The sequence below is a fragment of the Octopus sinensis genome, linkage group LG21, assembly GCF_006345805.1.
Source record: "Octopus sinensis linkage group LG21, ASM634580v1, whole genome shotgun sequence".
Classification (NCBI taxonomy): Eukaryota; Metazoa; Mollusca; class Cephalopoda; order Octopoda; family Octopodidae; genus Octopus; species Octopus sinensis.
This window is the reverse complement of record NC_043017.1, coordinates 12,183,153-12,204,136: the sequence shown is the minus strand read 5'-3', so window position 1 is coordinate 12,204,136 and position 20,984 is coordinate 12,183,153. Positions and strand designations below refer to the sequence as shown.

The following is a 20,984-nucleotide window of genomic DNA, read 5'->3' as shown; positions in this document are numbered from 1 at the left end:
GACTGAAACAAGTAAAAGAATAAAAGAATTGTTTTGAATTCATCATCTCATAACTCTGGGATTTCAATATTGAGATTGTTTATTTCTAAAATGACATTGTAGGATAGATGTGAGAGGTCAGATCCGGCCAGTTTGAACATAAAACAGATAGGATATTTGAGCTGTATATGGCCAGTTTAAGGGTTAATATTCTGAATATAGCAGAAATGAGAGAAATAGGAAGAAATAAAAATATGAACAAGTTTTATTAACTTATTAAAATACAGGTATATTAAATGTAGTAAAATCAAATAAAATACTGAAATTTGGGAGGCAACAATCTATTTTAGATATAATAGAAACATTGTTTTAATGATAATTAATTTACACATTTTCTTTTTTAAAAAATATACACAGGCATAGACGTGGCTGTGTGGTAAGTAGCTTGCTAACCAACCACATGGTTCCGGGTTCAGTCCCACTGCGTGGCATCTTGGGCAAGTGTCTTCTGCTATAGCCCTGGGCCGACCAATGCCTTGTGAGTGGATTTGGTAGACGGAAACTGAAAGAAGCCTGTCGTATATATGTATATATATATATATATGTATGTTTGTGTGTCTGTGTTTGCACCCCTAGCATTGCTTGACAACCGATGCTGGTGTGTTTATGTCCCCGTTACTTAGCGGTTCGGCAAAAGAAACCGATAGAATAAGTACTGGGCTTACAAAAGAATAAGTCCCGGGGTCGAGTTGCTCGATTAAAGGCGGTGCTCCAGCATGGCCACAGTCAAATGACTGAAACAAGTAAAAGAGTATAGGCATAGACGTGGCTGTGTGGTAAAAAGATTCATGGTTCTGGGTTCCGTTCTACAGTATGGCACATTGGGCAAGTGTCTTCTACTATAACATTGGGTGAGCCAAAGCCATGTGGGTGAATTTGGTAGATGGAAACTGAAAGAAGCACATCATGTGTGTGTGATTGTTCCTCATCACTGCTTGACAACCAGTTGTGTGTGTGTGTGTGTGCGTAGTCTTGTCTACGATGGTTATAAATATGAGCCTTGTTGTCAGATTAGTGGGGCTGTTAATTTCCAGTATTCCATGAAAAAGATCTCTAGCTATGGAGAAAGGTTACCTTGCTTGGAAACAAGTGAGACAGATAGGAAGGGCATTCATCCATTAAAAAAAAAAAATTGCCGTGGCTGCGTGGTAAGTAGCTTGTTTACCAACCACATGGTTCCGGGTTCACTCCCACAGCTTGGCACCTTGGGCAAGTGTCTTCTACTATAGCCTCGGGCCGACCAAAGCCTTGTGAGTGGATTTGGTAGACGGAAACTGAAAGAAGCCCGTCGTATATATGTATGCGTGTCTATGTTTGTGTGTCTGTGATTGTCCCCCTAGCATTGCTTGACAACCGATGCTGGTGTGTTTATGTCCCCGTAACTTAGCGGTTCGGCAAAAGAGACCGATAGAATAAGTACTGGGCTTACAAAAAAAAAAGTCCCAGGGTCGAGTTGCTCGATTAACGGCAGTGCTCCAGCATGGCCGCAGTCAAATGACTGAAACAAGTAAAAGAGTAAAAGAGTAGAGGGATTGAACTCAAAATCATGCTACTCAAAAGTAAATTTCACCACACAGCCACACTTTCCACTTAAGAAAATCAAACCTGAAGCACAAGGAGACATATACAGAAATAAAGGAAATAAATCAGTAAAAAAAAGTTTTTTTAAATATTAATAAAAATATCTTACAATAACTGTTGTTGGGTAGGTTTGAACATGTGATGGTTGCCCTGTCACTACCATGGGTGGTACTGTTTGCTGTGGTGGTACTCCATATGGTGTAAAGCCAATATTTGATGGGTTGTAAGGTTGTTGAGGATGTGTGCTATAACCAGGAATCTGAGAATATGGGGGAGCTGGCTGGTAAGGGCCATGCGCTGGAACACCAGAGTAGGCTTCACCTTGCATAACAGAATCATAGGATGGCGGAGGCCCAAGGGCCGACACTAGAAAAGACAAGAAAATAAATATATAAATACAAGGAAATAAACCGAAAATGATTGCAATTTTAATGGTTTCGAATTTTGGCACAAGGCCAGCAATTTCCAGGGAGGGGTTAAATTGATTACATCAATGGATTCACTGAAGCTCCGGCGTCTGGTGACGGACTTGGTAATCACCCACAAAGTTATCAACCACCTCACCAACAACAACAACACTGAACACCTTTTTGATCTCCATGTGTCTAACACACGTGGACATGCCTACAAAGTCAGAAAACAACACAGCTCCCATGACTTTCGGAAACATTTTTTCACGCTCAGAGTTGCTGAAGCATGGAATAAACTGCCTGCGTCAGTTGTTGACTGCCATGACACTGCATCCTTTAAGGCCCTCATGCTCTCCGAAATCCGCCGAAACTACCCCTGATTATATATACACTTTAGATGAGTTGTAGTGCACCTGAGCACTGTACACAATTATTATTATTATTATTATAATCCCTAGTGCTCAACTGGTACTTATTTTATTGACTTTGAAAGGATGGAAGGCTAAGTCAGTCTTGGCAGAATTCGAACTAAGAATGTGAAGATGTACAAATTGCTACTAAGCATGTTGTCCGGCATGCTAACAATTCTGCCAGTTTGTCACCTTAACAGCAATAAAATTTGGAAGACATTTTCACCTAAGACTATTGCCTACTCCCTCTTCAGTTCTCTTTCAGTTATAAGGGCCCCTTTAGGACCTTAGCCTTGTGAGTTACAAGGCAGTCCTCATTAGTGTTGGTAACATGAAAAAAAAAAAAAAAAAAAAAGGACCCAGTCATCATCATCATCGTTTAACGTCCGTTTCCCATGCTAGCATGAGTCGGACGGCTCGACCGGGGATCTGGGAAGCCAGAAGGCTGCACCAGGCTCCAATCTGATCTGGCAGTGTTTCTACAGCTGGATGCCCTTCCTAATGCCAACCACTCCGCGAGTGTAGTGGGTGCTTTTTACGTGCCAGGGGGGTAGTCTGGCAGCGGACACGATTGGTTGGTGCTTTTAACATGCCACCGGCACGGAAGCCAGGCAAGGCGGCGCTGGCATCGGCCACGTTCAGATGGTGCTTTTTATGTTCCACCGGCACAGAAGCCAGTCAAGGCGGCGCTGGCATCGGCCACGTTCAGATGGTGCTTTTTACGTGCCACCGGCACAGAGCCAATATATTCTGAAAAGTGATTGGCAGTAGTAAGGACATTTGGCCATAAAAACTATGCCAAAGAATGCATTGGAGCTTAATGCAGTTCCCTAACTTAGAACTTTTTTAAAACTGTGCAACACATTCCAACATGGAAGCTGGGCATTAAATGATGATGAAACGGGGGAGTCTGGATTAAGTTTTCCCCCTCTTCTCACCCAATCACTTTCTCCACCACACACTCAGATAACATCCTTCACACACACACACACACACACCTCACATACATGCACACTTTCTCCCTCACACCCTCCCACCCACCCACCCACCCACCAACACTGTCTTCCATTCACATCTCCATGCAACATCTTCACACACACACACAAACAAACACATGCTCTATCTACCCCTCCCCTACCCCACCATCTGCTGTTGCTAATGTAATCCACACCTTAGCAACACAGTGTTTGCAGTGAAGTTAAATCCACCCATGTCAATTATGTAATGTGGACACGGCAGCTTTTACTGTCATTTGATTACAACGAGAATGATAATGATGTCAATGACGACGATGAAGGTAGTAGTGGTGATGGTTATGATGATGGTGCACCATGATGGTAGTGACGGCGATGATGATGATGATGAAAGTAGTAGTGCCAATGATGATGATGGTAGTGGTGGTGTGAGGATGATGTTAGAGTAAGGGGACAGTAACAGTGAAGATGATGAATGACAGTCCAGCTGCTGGATAGCCACCAATTGATCAGTGGTGGTCATGGTGAAGGTAACACTTGGTAAGGATGGCCATTATGATGATGAGGTGGAGGAGGAGATAATGCTTGTGATAGAGATGAAACACTGACCACAATGCTTGTGATGAGGTTGACAACGACAATGATGATTACAGCTTTGACAGTGACAACCATACAAAAAAAATTTGATATATTTATAAAGAAACCATGTGTCTGTGTGAACAAACACACACACACAAACACACATAGAGACATACACATGGATGTACAAATGTGTATGATTGTACATCCCTGATGTACATATACAAAAATAATCACACAAACAAACCAATCAAAAATAAGACAAGTGATACTTTGGAAATGTGATCTAAATAAACAACACAATGCCTGCATGTAAACCTATTTCTTTACTACCCACAAGGGGCTAAACACAGAGGGGACAAACAAGGACAGACAAACAGATTAAGTCGATTACATCGACCCCAGTGCGCAACTGGTACTTAATTTATCGACCCCGAAAGGATGAAAGGCAAAGTCGACCTCGGCGGAATTTGAACTCAGAACGTAGCGGGAGACGAAATACGGCTACGCATTTCGCCCGGCATGCTAACGTTTCTGCCAGCTCGCCGCCTTTTTTCGCCTGCATGTAAACCAATGACTGATTGCGTTTGTGTGTGTGTGTAGGCACAATGGCCCAGTGGTTTCACGGTTTCGATCCCCAGACCAGGCGTTGTGAGTGTTTATTGAGCGAAAGCACCTAAAGCTCCACAAGGCTCTGGCAGGGGGTGGTGGCGATCCCTGCTGTACTCTTTCGCCACAACTTTCTCTCACTCTTTCTTCTGTTGGCTGCTTGCTTAGCCAGTGGGGTGGCATCATTTGAAGGCTAAATCAATGCAAAGTGCATTGTGACCAGCGATGTGTAGCAACATCTGATAGCCTGGTTGGTCATGGTGATATATATATATATATATATATCTCATTATGTTAAACCGTTACCCCCTACACATTTTTTTCTCTCTCCATCTTTTTCCCTTTCATACTTTTCTGTTGAAGAGTGTAGACTCGAAATGTCAAAAACTTTTCCATTTATTCATTTATTTACTTAAATGACAATTACAAGAATATACATACATGTATAACATATTATGCTTTACATATAAAATATATTAATATATAAAGATACCAGTAATTATTAAAATATAACATACAGAAATATAAATTGCGAAAATAACTTGTTTAAATGCCATGCCTTTGTGCAAGGTTTGATGGCAAGCAAAGATGCAAAATACAAGCACAGATCCTTACAATCCTAGAACAGAATTTAACCCTGCAGGCAGTAGCAGAAGGATGTCAAAGAATTATCAACTTGTGGTTGGTGTTAGGACATGTCAAATCAGATTGGAACCTGGTGCAGCTCTCCAGCTTACCAGTTCCAGTCGAACCATCTAACCCATGCCTGCATGGAAAGCAGATGCTAAATGATGATATATATATCTTTAATTCATTTAGGCAAATGCCTCTGAATGCATTCGTAAAAGCTCATATGCTTCTTGTTGTCAGCTACCAACAGTTATATCTCCATATAAATATAGTTAAACACCATCCGATCGTGGCCGTTCGCCAGCCTCGTCTGGCACCTGTGTCGGTGGCACATAAAAAACACCATCCGAGCGTGGCCGTCTGCCAGCCTCGTCTGGCACCTGTGTCGGTGGCACATAAAATCACCCACTACACTCTCGGAGTGGTTGGCGTTAGGAAGGGCATCCAGCTGTAGAAACACTGCCAGATCTGACTGGCCTGGTGCAGCCTTCGGGCTCGCCAGACCCCAGTTGAACCGTCCAACCCATGCTAGCATGGAAAGCGGACGTTAAACGATGATGATGATGATGATGATATAACAAAAGTGATTTGTGGATGGAAACATGTCTCAAGGCATTAATGAAGTATAAACATTCACACACACACAAATCATTTCTGTCAATACTACACACACACAACAACAACAACAACAGCAAGCTTCTTTCAGTTTCTATCTACCAAATCCACCCACAAGGCTTTTGTCGGCCCTGAGCTACAGAGGAGGGTACTTGCCCAAGGAACCATGCAGTGGGATTGAACTCTGGACCATGTGGATGGGAAGTAAGTTTCCTTCCACACAGCCACACCTGTGTCTATTCTGATTTACTATATAAATAAAACGACCGACTTGTTAATTGGTCATCAAAGCATCTAAATGTGGTGTAAATATTTATTTGTGGTAAATGTTTCATACTTTCTTTGTGCAGTTTATTTAATTATATTCACATTATTCCTGTTGTGTAAAGAATACATGCATAGCTAAAACGACTGAACAAGTCATTATATACATTCTCCATGGAAGTATTTCAACTGAATGAACAGAATAACTCCATCTGAGTCATACACACACTTATGTATGTGTAAGAGCATGTGTGTTTGTTTGTGTGTGTGTGTGTGTGTGTGTATATATATATATATATATATATATATGGCACCTGTGCCAGTGGCATGTAAAAAGCACCCACTACACTCACGAAGTGGTTGGCGTTAGGAAGGGCATCCAGCCGTAGAAACATTGCCAGATCAGACTGGGCCTGGTGCAGCCTTCTGTGTGTGTGTATATATATATATATATATAATATATATATATATATATGGCACCTGTGCCAGTGGCATGTAAAAAGCACCCACTACACTCACGAAGTGGTTGGCGTTAGGAAGGGCATCCAGCCGTAGAAACATTGCCAGATCAGACTGGGCCTGGTGCAGCCTTCTGGCTTCCCAGACCCCAATTGAACTGTCCAACCCATGCTAGCATGGAAAGCGGATGCTAAACGATGATGATGATGATGATATATATATATATATATTCATACATACAGTGAGGCACTGCCTTTAGTCAAATAAATTTACCCCCGGGACTTATTCTTTGTAAGCCTAGTATTTATTCTATCGGTCTCTTTTGCCAAACCGCTAGGTTTCAGGGATGTAAACATACCAACATCAGTGAGGGAACAAACACAGACACACAAATAAATAAATACATACATACGATGGGATTCCTTCAGTTTCTGTCTACCAAATCTACTCACAAGGCTTTGGTGAGCCCAAGGCTATAGTACAAGACACTTACCCAAAGTGTCACACAGTGGGACTGAACCTGAAACCAAGTGGTTGGGAAGCAAGCTTCTTACCACACAGCCATTCCTGTGCCTTATCTATCATATAAATATATGAATGGTTACTCTCAGTAACTGCCTTTAGCTTACGGAATTCTTGTTTTAATAACTATCAAAAAGCAGCCAGAAGGATATACATATTGTTGAAAACAAATGATTTTATTGGAGGTCTGTTATCTCCATTCCAGCCCCTGGTGGCCTAGAAGAGGTTAGAAGGGTCGAGTGGCAAAGACATTATTCTGCTTTGCTCAGCTAAAGATGGTGCTCCAGCATGGCTGCAGTCAAATGACTGAAACAAGTAAAAGAGTATCTTATCACAATTACTTAATACAAAAAAGTCTACCGGTAACTCTTTCATTAAGAACTCTTTTACTTGTTTCAGTCATTTGACTGTGGCCATGCTGGAGCACCGCCTTTAATCGAGCAACTCGACCCCAGGACTTATTCTTTTGTAAGCCCAGTACTTATTCTATCGGTCTCTTTTGCCGAACCGCTAAGTAACGGGGACATAAACACACCAGCATCGGTTGTCAAGCAATGCTAGGGGGACAAACACAAACATGCATATATATATATATATATATACATATATACGACGGGCTTCTTTCAGTTTCCGTCTACCACATCCACTCACAAGGCTTTGGTCAGCCCGAGGCTATAGTAGAAGACACTTGCCCAAGGTGCCATGCAGTGGGACTGAACCTGGAACCATGTGGTTAGTAAACAAGCTACTTACCACACAGCCACTCCTGAATACAAAATAAAGACACATTTACTGATTAAGAAAAAAAAAGTAAACGATTTAATCTTTTAGCATTCTGATTATTCTGCCAAATGCAATGCCTGTTTAATTAGTTTTGAATTAATCATACTTTATTTCATAACTCTGAAATTTTTTATGATGTGATTATATATTTTTAATATGACATTGTTGAGTAGATGTGAGAGCATAAAACAGGTGGAATATTTGGGCTGGGGCTGGCTGGCTCAAATGCTAAAGGGTTAAATGAGAAACTTGTGCCTGGCAACAATGATTACCTTGATTCAAGGAGAGAGTTTTGTTAGCTTCAGCTGTAAATGACCACATATTGTAATTTTACGTCTGCTATCCATATTAGGACATTAGAAAAGCAAACAGTCTTCCCACAATATGCTTGGCTGGAGGGATTCATCATCATCGTTTAACGTCCGCTTTCCATGCTAGCATGGGTTGGACGGTTCAACTGGGGCCTGGGAAGCCCGAAGGCTGCACCAGGCTCCAGTCTGATCTGACAGTGTTTCTACAGCTGGATGCCCTTCCTAACGTCAACCACTCCGTGAGTGTAGTGGGTGCTTTTTACATGCCACCGACACAGGTGCTAGACGAGGCTGGCGAACGGCCACGCTCGGATGGTGCTTTTTACGTGCCACTGGCACGGAGGCCAGGCGAGGCTGGCAACGGCCACAATCGGATGGTGTTTAAATTATTGTATACAGTGCTCAGGTTTGGTTAGGCTGAGTATACATGTTCTATGTTTGCTGTGAAAAAAGATTTTTACCAAAAGGAAAAAAAAAGCGGGTCCTATGTCCTATCACAATTTTCCTCGGCCCCTACCTTTGGTACATATGTCCCCACATAGGGAATCACTGTTGCAGAGGAATAAGAATAAAATATAGCATTTTCCCATCTCATCTCTACTTTCCATAAGTGGAGTCATGCACTTAATCCTAACCAATCTCATCCACTTTTGCCATTGGCTCCTATCTGTGTGACAAGGTCAACAGAACCATCGCATACAATTATCTTTACAAACTTAGAAGATCTGTGTCACGAACAATGCTCCTCCAACACAATAAAGCTCCATTGCCTATTAATTTGTCTTTTTATTAATCCAAAGACTTGCTCCAGCATAATGACCATTGCTCTTCTCAAACCTCGTTTTAAATTAATCAAAATTAGTCTTTTTTTTTTTTTTACGTAAAAATGGCTTTTAGCTAAAGAAGTTTGTATTCTTGCAATTATTCTGACCATTATTTTATTATTTTGAGGAACTGAACTCCAAGAATTAATCAAAAGATTGTCAAAGAGACAATGCAACATCCTATACTTATTATCTCTCTTCTGTTAATATTTCTGGTATTGTTCTGGTCATACAAAGGGAAGAATAGAACAATGTCAGTGGAACTGTGTTAATACCATTTTTGTACTTTAGTGTCTTTAGTTCTATTAGTGACTGGACTACTGAACAATGTGAAATTAGGCAGGGTGTGGGGGAATGTGATATCTCTATATGGAAGATGTGACCCCCGCCTCCGGGTGCAAGATGTGACCTCCTCCCCTGGGTGGGGCATGTGATCCCCGGGAGAGGCATGTGGTCTCTGGGAGGAGCATGTGATCCTGGAATAGAAGATGTGAACTCTGGGCGAAGGGATGTGCACTTTGGGTAGAGGATATGCTATTCTTGAATGAGAAATGTAATCTGGGGGGAGGGGGGACACATGAATCCAGGGTAGGACATGTACTGAATCTGGGTGGAAGATGCACTCCATATCTGAATGAGAAATGCAACCTGTCTCTGGGTGGAAGATGCAACATGCGTTGGTGGGAGATGTAATCCTTGAGTAACAGACATAATATTTGGATGGTAGACCTAAGGGGGAGATGGTGAGAAGTACACTACTAAGGATGGGGGGGGGGGTTGCTTATTTTTAGAAGGACATTGTAGGCTGGATCTGGCTGGTTTGACCATAAGACATACAGAATATCTGGGTTGGACCTAGCCAGTTTTAATGCTAATGGGTTAATAATGACAGTTATTTTACTAAATTCTTCATTACTATAAAAATTAACTGAAACAAAAAACAGTATATTTCAAGAGAGATATGGTAACAAGGCGGTGAGCTGGCAGAAACATTAGCACGCCGGGCGAAATGCTTAGCTGTATTTCGTCTGCTGCTATGTTTTGAGTTCAAATTCCCCCGAGGTCGACTTAGCCTTTCATCCTTCAAGGTCGATAAATTAAGTACCAGTTACGCACTGGAGTCAATGTAATTGACTTAATCTGTTTGTCTGTCCTTGTTTGTCCCCTCTGTGTGTAGCCCCTTGTGGGTTAGCAAAGAAATAGGTATTTCGTCTGCCGTTACGTTCTGAGTTCAAATTCCGCCGAGATCAATTTTGCCTTTCATCCTTTCGGGGTCGATTAAATAAGTACCAGTTACACACTGGAGTCGATATAATCAACTTAATCTGTTAGTCTGTCCTTGTTTGTCCCCTCTGTGTGTAGCCCCTTGTGGGCAGTAAAGAAATAAGAAATATGGTAACTAAAGAGTTAAAGTGATCTAAACTGAAACCTTCCATCAAAATTTCAAGTTGATTTGTGTTGAACAACAGTTTGATAATGACATTAACTAAATTCTTTATTATTCTAAAAATTAACTGAAACAAAGGCAGAAGATTTCAACAGAATTTCCTTTTAATTTATGTTCCCTTTGTTTAAGTAATACCAAAGTTATTTTATTAAACTTTTCATTATTTTCAAAATTATCTGAAACACCAGCAGTGTATTTCAACAGAAAGAAGGTAATAACTCATCATCATCATCATCATCATTGTTTAACGTCCGCTTTCCATGCTGGCATGGGTTGGATGGTTCAACTGGGGTCTGTGAAGCCAGAAGGCTGCACCAGGCCCAGTCTGATCTGGCAATGTTTCTACGGCTGGATGCCCTTCCTAACGCCAACCACTCCATGAGTGTAGTGGGTGCTTTTTACGTGCCACCAGCACAGGTGCCAGACGATACTGGCAAACGGCCACGATCGGATGGTGCTTTTAATAACCATTTTCATTGATTGATTGATTGATTCTAGTTTCAGCTCATGAGCTGTGGCCATGCTGGGGCACCGCCATTTAAATTAGATTGGTGTTCAGTTATATCGAACAGGCTGCTAACCGACAACTATTCACAGGCGCGATCCCACTACTGCTCGACACGGGGCCTTTTGCCTGCTGCGTTTAGCCCTGGGCCGAAGCGACCCTCCTTAGACAACCTGGTCCTGATGAGCTCCCTCTCCAGCACCATATTGATGCCGAGCTTAGCGCGGACACCCGATCGCCATAGAAGACCGACTACCAAGACTCCCATCCTCAAACCGGCCAACCAACCAAGCCTCTGAGTAGCTAGATTACAGGAGCACGCCACAACTCCCATTATTTGTTTTTAATAATGATGAGAATAACTGGTTCTCCTTTATGTACAATTTCAAGATGAGGTGGGGTTTAATTGACAATACTGAGACCAGTACTAAAAGAAAAAAGAAAGAACCCTGCTTACTACATAATGTGCACCGTTGTTAGGCAAAAGATGAAATGCCTTTGATCAGAGGTCTACCCTATCAGGAGTGACCTATGATTAAATAACAAGTGGACATATGACATTTGTAGATATAACCTATCTTGCTGATAGTGCTTCATAACTGATAAATGATCTGTAATATAAACATAGTTAATTATCTAATGATTTATTTATTTATTTATTTAATTATTTATGCATGTATGAATACAGACACACATACAGATAAATATGTAGTGCAGTTAAGTAGCAGAGAGGGTACTTAAAATACCTTTCTTGATACGAAATTACAAGCATAAAAGCATAGTGCATTGTAATCTATACTAATTTATATCTGTGTTGCCTAGCAAAGGAGAGGTACAGGGGTTTGATTGCCTAGTGATAGATGCAGGGTTCAACTTCTAGCTTTAGACCTACTGTTTCTCATATCAAACTAAAGCACCAACTGATTGTGGTTGTTGCCAACCTCCTCTAGCCCCTGTGCCGGTGGCATGTAAAAAGCACCCACTACACTCTCGGAGTGGTTGGCGTTAGGAAGGGCATCCAGCTGTAGAAACACTGCCAGATCAGACTGGAGCCTGGTGCAGTCTTCTGGCTTCCCTGACCCCAGTCAAACTGTCCAACCCATGTCAGCATGGAAAATGGATGTTGAACGATGGTGATGATGATATGAAGCTAGCACGCTCTGCTGGATGTGCAATGTCGGTGTGCAGTGTGTCTTAAGAGAAAAACTGGGCATCAGATGTAGTGTGCAAGAGAGAAGACTGTGCTGGTATGGTCATGTGATGTGTATGGATGAGGACAGCTGTGTAAAGAAGTGCCAATCTGTGGAGAGGACCTGTGGAAGAGATAGACCCAGAAATGTGTGTACAAGGTGGTAAAATATGATTTTTGGTTGTTGAGTTTTACAAAGGCAATGACATGTGACCAAGACTTCTGTGCTTCAGAAGGGAAGATACTTCAAGCAAAGTAAAATCATGGTTGTGGCCAGTGCTAGTGACATGTAAAAAGCACAGGTGCTGGTGAGATGTGCAAAGGCACTTATGCCAGTGACACGTAAAGAGGCACCTGTGCCAGTGACGTGTGCAAAGACACATAGAAAGGCACCTGTGTTATTGACATAAAGGAGGCACCTGTGTTGGTGACATAAAGGAGGCACCTGTGTTGGTGACACATAAAGAGGCACCTGTGCCAGTGACATGTGCAAAGACACATAGAAAGGCACCTGTGTTGGTGACACATAAAAAAGGCACCTGTGTTGGTGACATAAAAGAAGCACCTGTGTTGGTGACACATAAAGAGGCACCTGTGCCAGTGACACATAAAGAAGGCATCCATGCCAGTGACACATAAGGAGGCACCTGTGCTAGTGACACATAAAAAAGGCACACATGCCAGTGCTTTGCAAAAAAGCACTCAGCACAGTCTATAGAATGGTTGGTGTTAGGAAGGGCATCGAGTCATAAAGACCAAGCCAAAACAAACTGGACCTGGTGCAGTTCTCCAGCTTACTAGCTCCAGTCAAACCATCTAACCTATTCCAGCATAACACACACACATACACTATAAAGAACTATGCTTCCTAACCACATGGTCTCAGGTTCAATTTACTGTGTGACACATTGGGCAAGTATCTTCTACTATAGCCCTAGGTAGACTGTATCCTTGTGAGTACATTTGGCAGGTGGAGGCTGAAAAAAACTTGTTGTGTGTGTCCATGTTTTGCCATCATGAGATAGTTGTAAACAGGTGTCACTGTTACACAGTTTTATTTCTTTCCGATTTTCTATGAAAAGATACCTGGCCATGGGGGAATATTAACTTGCTTGATAATAGATAAGGGCTGGTAACAAGAAGGGCATCCAGCCATAGGAAATCTGTCTGAACTCTGCTAGCATAGAAAAGTGGACAGGTACAGTTGTGTGGTAAGAAGTTTCTGGGCGAGCTGGCAGAAACGTTAGCATGCCGCGCGAAATGCTTGGTGGTATTTCGTCTACCATTATGTTCTGAGTTCAAATTCCGCCGAGGTCGACTTTGCCTTTCATCCTTTCGGGGTCGATAAATTAAGTACTAGTTACTCACTAGGACGCTCAGGAAGGAAGGGAAGAAGGAGGGTTTTACGTTTCGAGCGGAGCTCTTCGTCAGAAACATAGGAAAAGGAAATATCCAGAGAAGGGAAGACAGAGGAAAGAAAATCACCAACGGTACACACGCGGTCACGTATGTATGTATGTATCTATATCTGTGTGTGTGTGTCTGTGTCTGTGTTTGCCCCCACCCCACCCCCTGCTTGACAACTGGTGTTGGTGTGTTTACATCCCTGTATCTTAGTGGTTTGATAAAAGAGATCAATAGAATAAGGACTAGGCTATGAAAAATAAGCCCAAGGATCAATCTGTTCGACTAAAACCCTGCAAGCGGTGCTCCAGTATGGGTGTGCAGTCATGTGACTGAAACAAGTAAAAAAAAAAAAAAGGAATATATATATTTGGGGGTGGTCATTTTTTTTTGCCAATAGATCAAAAGCCACAACAGGCACTGGTGTCGCAATTAGCCAGTAAACTTGTTAAAGAAACATACATTAGCAACAGAAAAAGAAATTCTTTATTTGTTTCAGACATTTGACTGCAGCCATGCTGGAGCACCACCTTTAATCGAGCAAATCAACCCCCCAGGGCTTATTCTTTGTTAAAAAGACTTAAAAGACTCCGCCGGTTACGACGACGAGGGTCCCAGCTGATACGATCAACGGAACAGCTTGCTCGTGAAATTAACGTGCAAATGGCTGAGCATTCCACAGACACGTGTACCTTTAACGTAGTTCTCTGGGATAATCAGCGTGACACAGAGAGTGACAAGGCTGACCCTTTGAAATACAAGTACAACTCATTTTTGCCAGCTGAGTGGACTGGAGCAACGTGAAATAAAGTGTCTTGCTCAAGGACACAACGCGTCGCCGGGAATCAAACTCATGATGCCACGCAGTGGGACTGAATCCGGAACCTTACGATCATGAGCCGAATGCCCTAACCACTAAGCCACGCTTTCACGCTTATTCTTTGTAAGCCTAGTACATCACACAACCATAAGCATGTTTCCAGCAGCATATTTTATTTAAAACTTGTTTTATTAAATATCCTAAATGAAACTAGTTATTTTTCTGTGCATGAATTACCATCTATTTTTAAACCTGTCCATCAACCTTTGAGAGAACACTGTCGTTGGGCAACTATGAAATGCGGTACCATGAGAATGGGAGAGATCTTCATTGCTGGTGGTATGCAGGAAATAAAAGGAAACTCTTACAATTTATTGTTAATCTTAGACGCCCATATTTTGTATAGATACATATGTACAACACATGTAAGTAGATAAACAAACATATACAGATACATTCACACAAACATGTATGTATGTGTGTGAATATATATCTCTCTCTATATAAACGGCAGTTTGTCTGTGTGTCTGTTAGGTTGTACCCTCACCCTGACCACGGCTTTCAACCGATTCTGATGAAACTTGATACACACATAGCCCAATGTCATAATTCAAAACTAACGCAGCGAAAATTTTGAAAAGTTCGCCCAGTTCTGAAAAAAATCGATAAATTCGACATGGGGTCGAGAATCAGAAACACAAACCACAGACTGTCTAGGGGGCGCAACTCGACCTTTTTAACTCAAAAAAATTTACCATAATTTTTTTCCATTTTTTTGCTATTTTTTGGCTATAACTCTCTAAAAATGCTTTATAGTTATTTCCCTTACAAACCCGAGCAACGCCGGGTGATACTGCTAGTATATATATAAAGGCGGCGAGTTGGCAGAAACATTAGCACGCCGGGCGAAGTGCGTAGCCGTATTTCGTCTGTCTTTACGTTCCGAGTTCAAATTCCGCCGAGGTCGACTTTGCCTTTCATCCTTTTGGGGGTCGATAAATTAAGTACCAGTTACGCACTGGGGTCGATGGAATCGACTTAATCCGTTTGCCCGTCCTTGTTTGTCCCCTCTGTGTTTAGCCCCTTGTGGGTAGTAAAGAAATATATATATATATATATATATATTCTTTTATTCTTTTACTTGATTCAGACACCCAACTGCGGCCATGCTGCAGCATTGCCTTGAAGTTAAGCAATCAACTCCAAGACTTATTTTTTAAGCCTAGTTACTTGTTCTACCTGTCTCTTTTACCAAACTGCTAAGTTACAGGGACATAAATACCTTGAAGGGTTATCAAATTATTAAGCGGTGATAGGGGGGGGGGTCAAACAAAGACACGCTAGATATATATATATATATATATATATATATATATATATTATATAAAAAGGGCTTAGTAAAATAAATTACTTTGCCGCATACTGAACTCATTAGAAATAGCAGCTAAAAAACTTTTTTAAAGCTATTTCTAATACTTAAAGAAAATCTCTCTCATATATAGTGTTTGCTTAATTCAACTCACAAAAGTTTGTGAGTTGAATTAAGCAAACACTATATATGAGAGAGATTTTCTTTAAGTATTAGAAATAGCTTTAAAAAAGTTTTTTAGCTGCTATTTCTAATGAGTTCAGTATGCGGCAAAGTAATTTATTTTACTAAGCCCTTTTATATAATGTAATAATTTGAATTCGCCTTGAATGGTCCCTTTGCATACGAACACTTGGTGAAATTGATTAATAATTAATTAATTTGCCCTCAATTGTGAAATTATATATATATATATATATATATATTATATATATAGAATGGTTGTATACTGTCAATCTAACAAGAACGTGACAGTAGGGGGTACACCACCGCTGTATAGCCCTAGGAAGCATCGAACGCCTCCTGATGGCTTTGACACATTTTTCCCTGTGTCCTTATATACATATACGAAGGGGTGTCACGTTCTTGTTAGATTGACAGTATACAACCATTCTATTGCCCCCACCACCGTACATGTCTCTACGAGAGATTTAGAAATTCAATATTTCTTATATATATAATATATATATTAATAGTTATCACCAAGTTAAAATGACAGTCCAGGAAAATAGGACGAATGCTGCCGTTGATTAGCTCCAAAAGGCCATCACCTCTAGCTAGCTATGTGACATACAAATCTGTATCCATTATAACCTTCGATCAGGGGAGGTCAGCAGCTTCCCACTGCCTTTAGTCAAGCACATCGACCCCAGGACTAATTCTTTGTAAGCCTAGTACTTATTCTATCGGTTTCTTATGCCGAACTGCTCAGTTACGGTGACGTAAACACACCAGCATCGGTTGTCAAGCGATGTTGGGGGAACAAACATAGACAAACACATATACATATATACGACAGGCTTCTTTCAGTTTCCGTCTACCAAATCCACTCACAAGGCTTTGGTCGACCCGAGGCTAAAGTAGAAGACACCCGGAATCATGTGGTTGGTAAGCAAGCTACTTACTACACAGCCACTCCTGTGCATATGTATATAGATACAAACACAGATAATGTATACATATATATACACAAATACATACATATAAAGATGATTACATAATAGGCGCAGAGTTGCTGTGTGGTAAGTAGCTTGCTTACCAACCACATGGTTCAGGGTTCAGTCCCACTGCATAGCACCTTGGGCAAGTGTCTTCTACTATAGCCTCGGGCCGACCAAAGCCTTGTGAGTGGATTTGGTAGACGGAAACTGAAAGAAGCCCATTGTATATATGTATATATATATATATATATATATATATATATATATATATGCGTGTGTGTGTTTGTCCCCCTAGCATTGCTTGACAACCGATGCTGGTGTGTTTATGTCCCGTTACTTAGCAGTTCGGCAAAAAAGACCGATAGAATAAGTACTGAGCTTACAAAAGAATAAGTTCCGGGGTCGAGTTGCTCGATTAAAGGTGGTGCTCCAGCATGGCCACAGTCAAATGACTGAAACAAGTAAAAGAGTAAAGAGAATATAGGTAAATATGTTACATACAAGCAAGAATTATGTAAGTACACGTGTACCCTACCACCGCTGCACATGGGGTTCTTAAAGGTCATGGCTTAATTAATTACACTATAGACATCCACCTATAAATGTTTCTATACATTTTGGGTGTGTCATGTGAAATAAAAGTTTTTTCCTGTGACACAATCAGTTGAATATAATTTATTATTATTATTATTATGTAACTATACTCTCTTTTACTTGTTTCAGTCATTTGACTGTGGCCATGCTGGAGCACCGCCTTTAGTCGAGCAAATCGACCCCGGGACTTATTCTTTGTAAGCCCAGTACTTATTCTATCGGTCTTTGTTGCCGAACTGCTAAGTGACGTGGACGTAAACACACCAGGAGGACAAACACAGACACACACACATATATATATATATATATATATATATATATATATATACATATATACGACAGGCTTCTTTCAGTTTCCGTCTACCAAATCCACTCACGAGGCTTTGGTCGGCCAGAGGCCAAAGCAGAAGACACTTGCCCAAGATGCCACGCAGTGTGTAGCAACATCTGATAGCCTGGTTGGTCACGGTGATCACAGTGATATATACACACACACATACTGGCACTCTGTCAGTGATGACAATGATGGTTCCAGTCGATCTGATCAACAGAACAGCCTGCTCATGAAATGAACGGGTATGTGGCTGAGCACTCCACAGACAAATGCATCCTTAACACAGTTCTCAGGGAGATTCAGCATGACAGAGTGTAACAAGGCTGGCCCTTGGAAATACAGTTACTACACATTTTTGCCAGCTGAGTGGACTGGAGCAACATGAGAAAATGTCTTGCTCAAGGACACAATATGTCGCCAGGAATTGAACTCATGAACTTGCAATTGTAAGCCGGACACCCTAACCACTAAGCCACACACCTTCATTCATACATATACACATAGTTTCCATCTACCGAATCCATTCACAAGGCTGTAGAAAGCTGTAGAAAGCATGCCACATCAGACTGGAGGCTGGTGCAGCCCCTCAACTTACCATACCTGGTCAAACCAGCGAACCCATGCCAGCAGAGACAATGGACGTTAAATGATGATTATGCCATGTGTATGTATGTGTGTGTGTTTTTGTATTTGACCCTCGCCATTGCTTGACAACCTATGTTGGTTTGCTTACATCCTCATTACGTAGCAGTTCAGAAAAACAGGCCCAATAGAACAAGTAACAGACTTTTTAAAAAACCAAAAGTTGGCCTGGAGCTGCAGTAAGAGTGACACTTGCCCAACGTACCACACAGCAAGATTGAACTCAAGACCACATAGTAAGGAAGCCAGCTTAACCACACAGATGTGCTTGCACAAGTACATTGCTAAAAGCAATCAGAAAAAAACCTCTGTGTTAATTCTTGTCCCTACGTTTGTTTGCATTTAACATTTAAATATAACATTTAACATACAAGCAATTATGATATGCGTTACATAACTGCATTTATATATTTGGATTTACGGATAATGAGGAAAGTATTTTTTTTTTTTACTGCTTTTAACTTTTACTCTCTCTCTTTTACTCGTTTCAGTCATGTGACTGTGGCCATGCTGGAGCACCGCCTTTAGTCGATCAAATCGACCCCAGGACTTATTCTTTGTAAGCCTAGTACTTATTTTATCGGTCTCTTTTTTTTTGCCTTGGGGGCCTTTACACAAGATCTGTACTCTTCCTTTGAGAAGGAGTCCATTATGTGATAGAGGTTCCTTTCTTCCAGTACCCAAGCAGCTACCTGCAGAGGCCACTCTGGAATACAAGTCGAGTCTATCAGGTCCCGACTATTAAAGGAACTTTCTATATAATTCTCTATAGTCCCTCCCCTAAGATAGAAGATCACATGTTCTTCAACATTTCCACTGGGAGGGGCCTTCTTCTTCCCCACCTCCGGTGGCTCACGTTCCACTGAAGGGGTTTTGGAACATGTCGCCGGTGCACCAGCAACCGCTGGCGATGCCCTGTTTTTCTTCTTTCTTTTTGTTTACAACGAGAGGGTGGAGTTCCACCATCATGTTCAGAAGTCCCTCCTTCTCTCCCACCACCGCAGGATCCATTGGTGGGCAACCATTGTTGCACACCTTCTTTCTTTTTTCCCTTTTGTTTTAGGAGGTAACCTCCTCAACTTTTTCTACCTCTCCCTCCGTTACGTAATCAGGAGGCTCCGTTGGAGGAAAAACATCCTTCTCTATTAACTGCTCCAGTGCCCTTGCTTGGCTCTTGGGGCAGTTCTTCTTTATGTGGCCCGATTCCAGGCACAGGTGACACTTGTGGGGGCGTCCCTCAAGAATCACCGGATACCTAGAACCAGCCATCTTTAGAAAATCTGGAAAAACCAGATCTTTGGTTGATTGGGTCCATAGGATCAAAATTGCTTTCGACCCCACCCAATCAGCCACAGGAAGCATTTTAACATTCAAGAGCCTGGCTCCACTGCCAGCCAGACCCCAGTGGATAGTGTCCTCTATCCACTCAGGCTCTATTCCGGGTGGCAGCCCACTCACCCAGGCTCTCGTCAATACCCTCCCACGATATGTGGGGAGAAGCAAAATTTTTTCCCCTTCCAGGGACTGGCTAGTGAAGATGCTAGCCTCCTTAGGGGTGTCAAATAGCAACCACACTGTTGCAAATTTGACACCCCTTGCAATAAACTTGATAGTTGGCAGGTATTCTGCCAACTCTTTTTCTATTTCTACTTGAGGGAACACAGCGATGGTATCGAGGGACATGGAATATGTTCTCAACACCACCATTCTCTCATTACGGTCCTTTATCCACTGCTTAGGGGGTAAAATTTCCCACTCCAGCACAGTGTTTTTCCTTGTTGCCATGATTGCAAAAACAAAGAAAGAAAAAGAGTTCAACAGAAAGTTCAAATATTTCAAATAAAAGTTAAAGAAAAAAACACAAAAAAGAACAGAAAGACAGAGCAGAGAAAAAGAACAAAGGAAGACAGTTCAATTCACGGCAACACAATTCCGCTACTCCGGTAATCCACACGAATACAGGTACTCCAGTGGCAGCACAAAAATTAATTCTTGGTGTCCTCGTACTCCTTGCCTGTGGTAAATCCAATGGAACTTCCAGGGCACGAACACAGTCTATCTATCAATCTATCCGCTCAGTTGAAGTCGACTCTCGGTCACTCGTTGGATCAGTTCTATCCTGGGCCGCTTCTTTCAGATTGGTTATGTCCATTCCGGTATCCCCCTTGATGGTGTCAAGCCAGCGGGTTCTTGGTCGGCCTCTTCCTCTCTTGCCACTGACCATTCACACAAACACAATTTTCACAAACAAAAAAATTTTTGAGGAGGGGATACGCCTCCTCAAAAACACAATTCTCACTGCAAAGTGAGTCTTTTCACATGATCACAGGCAGGCAAATGTCTGGAGCAGGGTGGAGACTGTTGCACGGAGTGGCTGTGTGGTAAGTAGCTTGCCTACCAACCACATGGTTCTGGGTTCAGTCCCACTGCGTGGCATCTTGGGTAAGTCCTTCTACTATAGCCTCGGGCCGACCAAAGCCTTATGAGTGGATTTGGTAGACGGAAACTGA

The 20,984-nt window shown here is 41.8% G+C and overlaps 1 protein-coding gene across 2 annotated transcripts in view; it reads right to left on the bottom strand.

The window, feature by feature from the left end:
- Positions 1 to 20,984, bottom strand: part of LOC115222916 — a 37,092-nt gene that overhangs the window by 4,972 nt on the left and 11,136 nt on the right. For both annotated transcript variants that reach the window (XR_005003375.1, XM_029793308.2), the window contains exon 2: positions 1,730 to 1,986. Coding sequence is in view for 1 of the 2 variants with exons in the window: in XM_029793308.2 (XP_029649168.1) it covers positions 1,730 to 1,986 (257 nt within the window). In the remaining variant the exon portion in view is untranslated. The remainder of the gene's footprint in view (positions 1 to 1,729; positions 1,987 to 20,984) is intronic.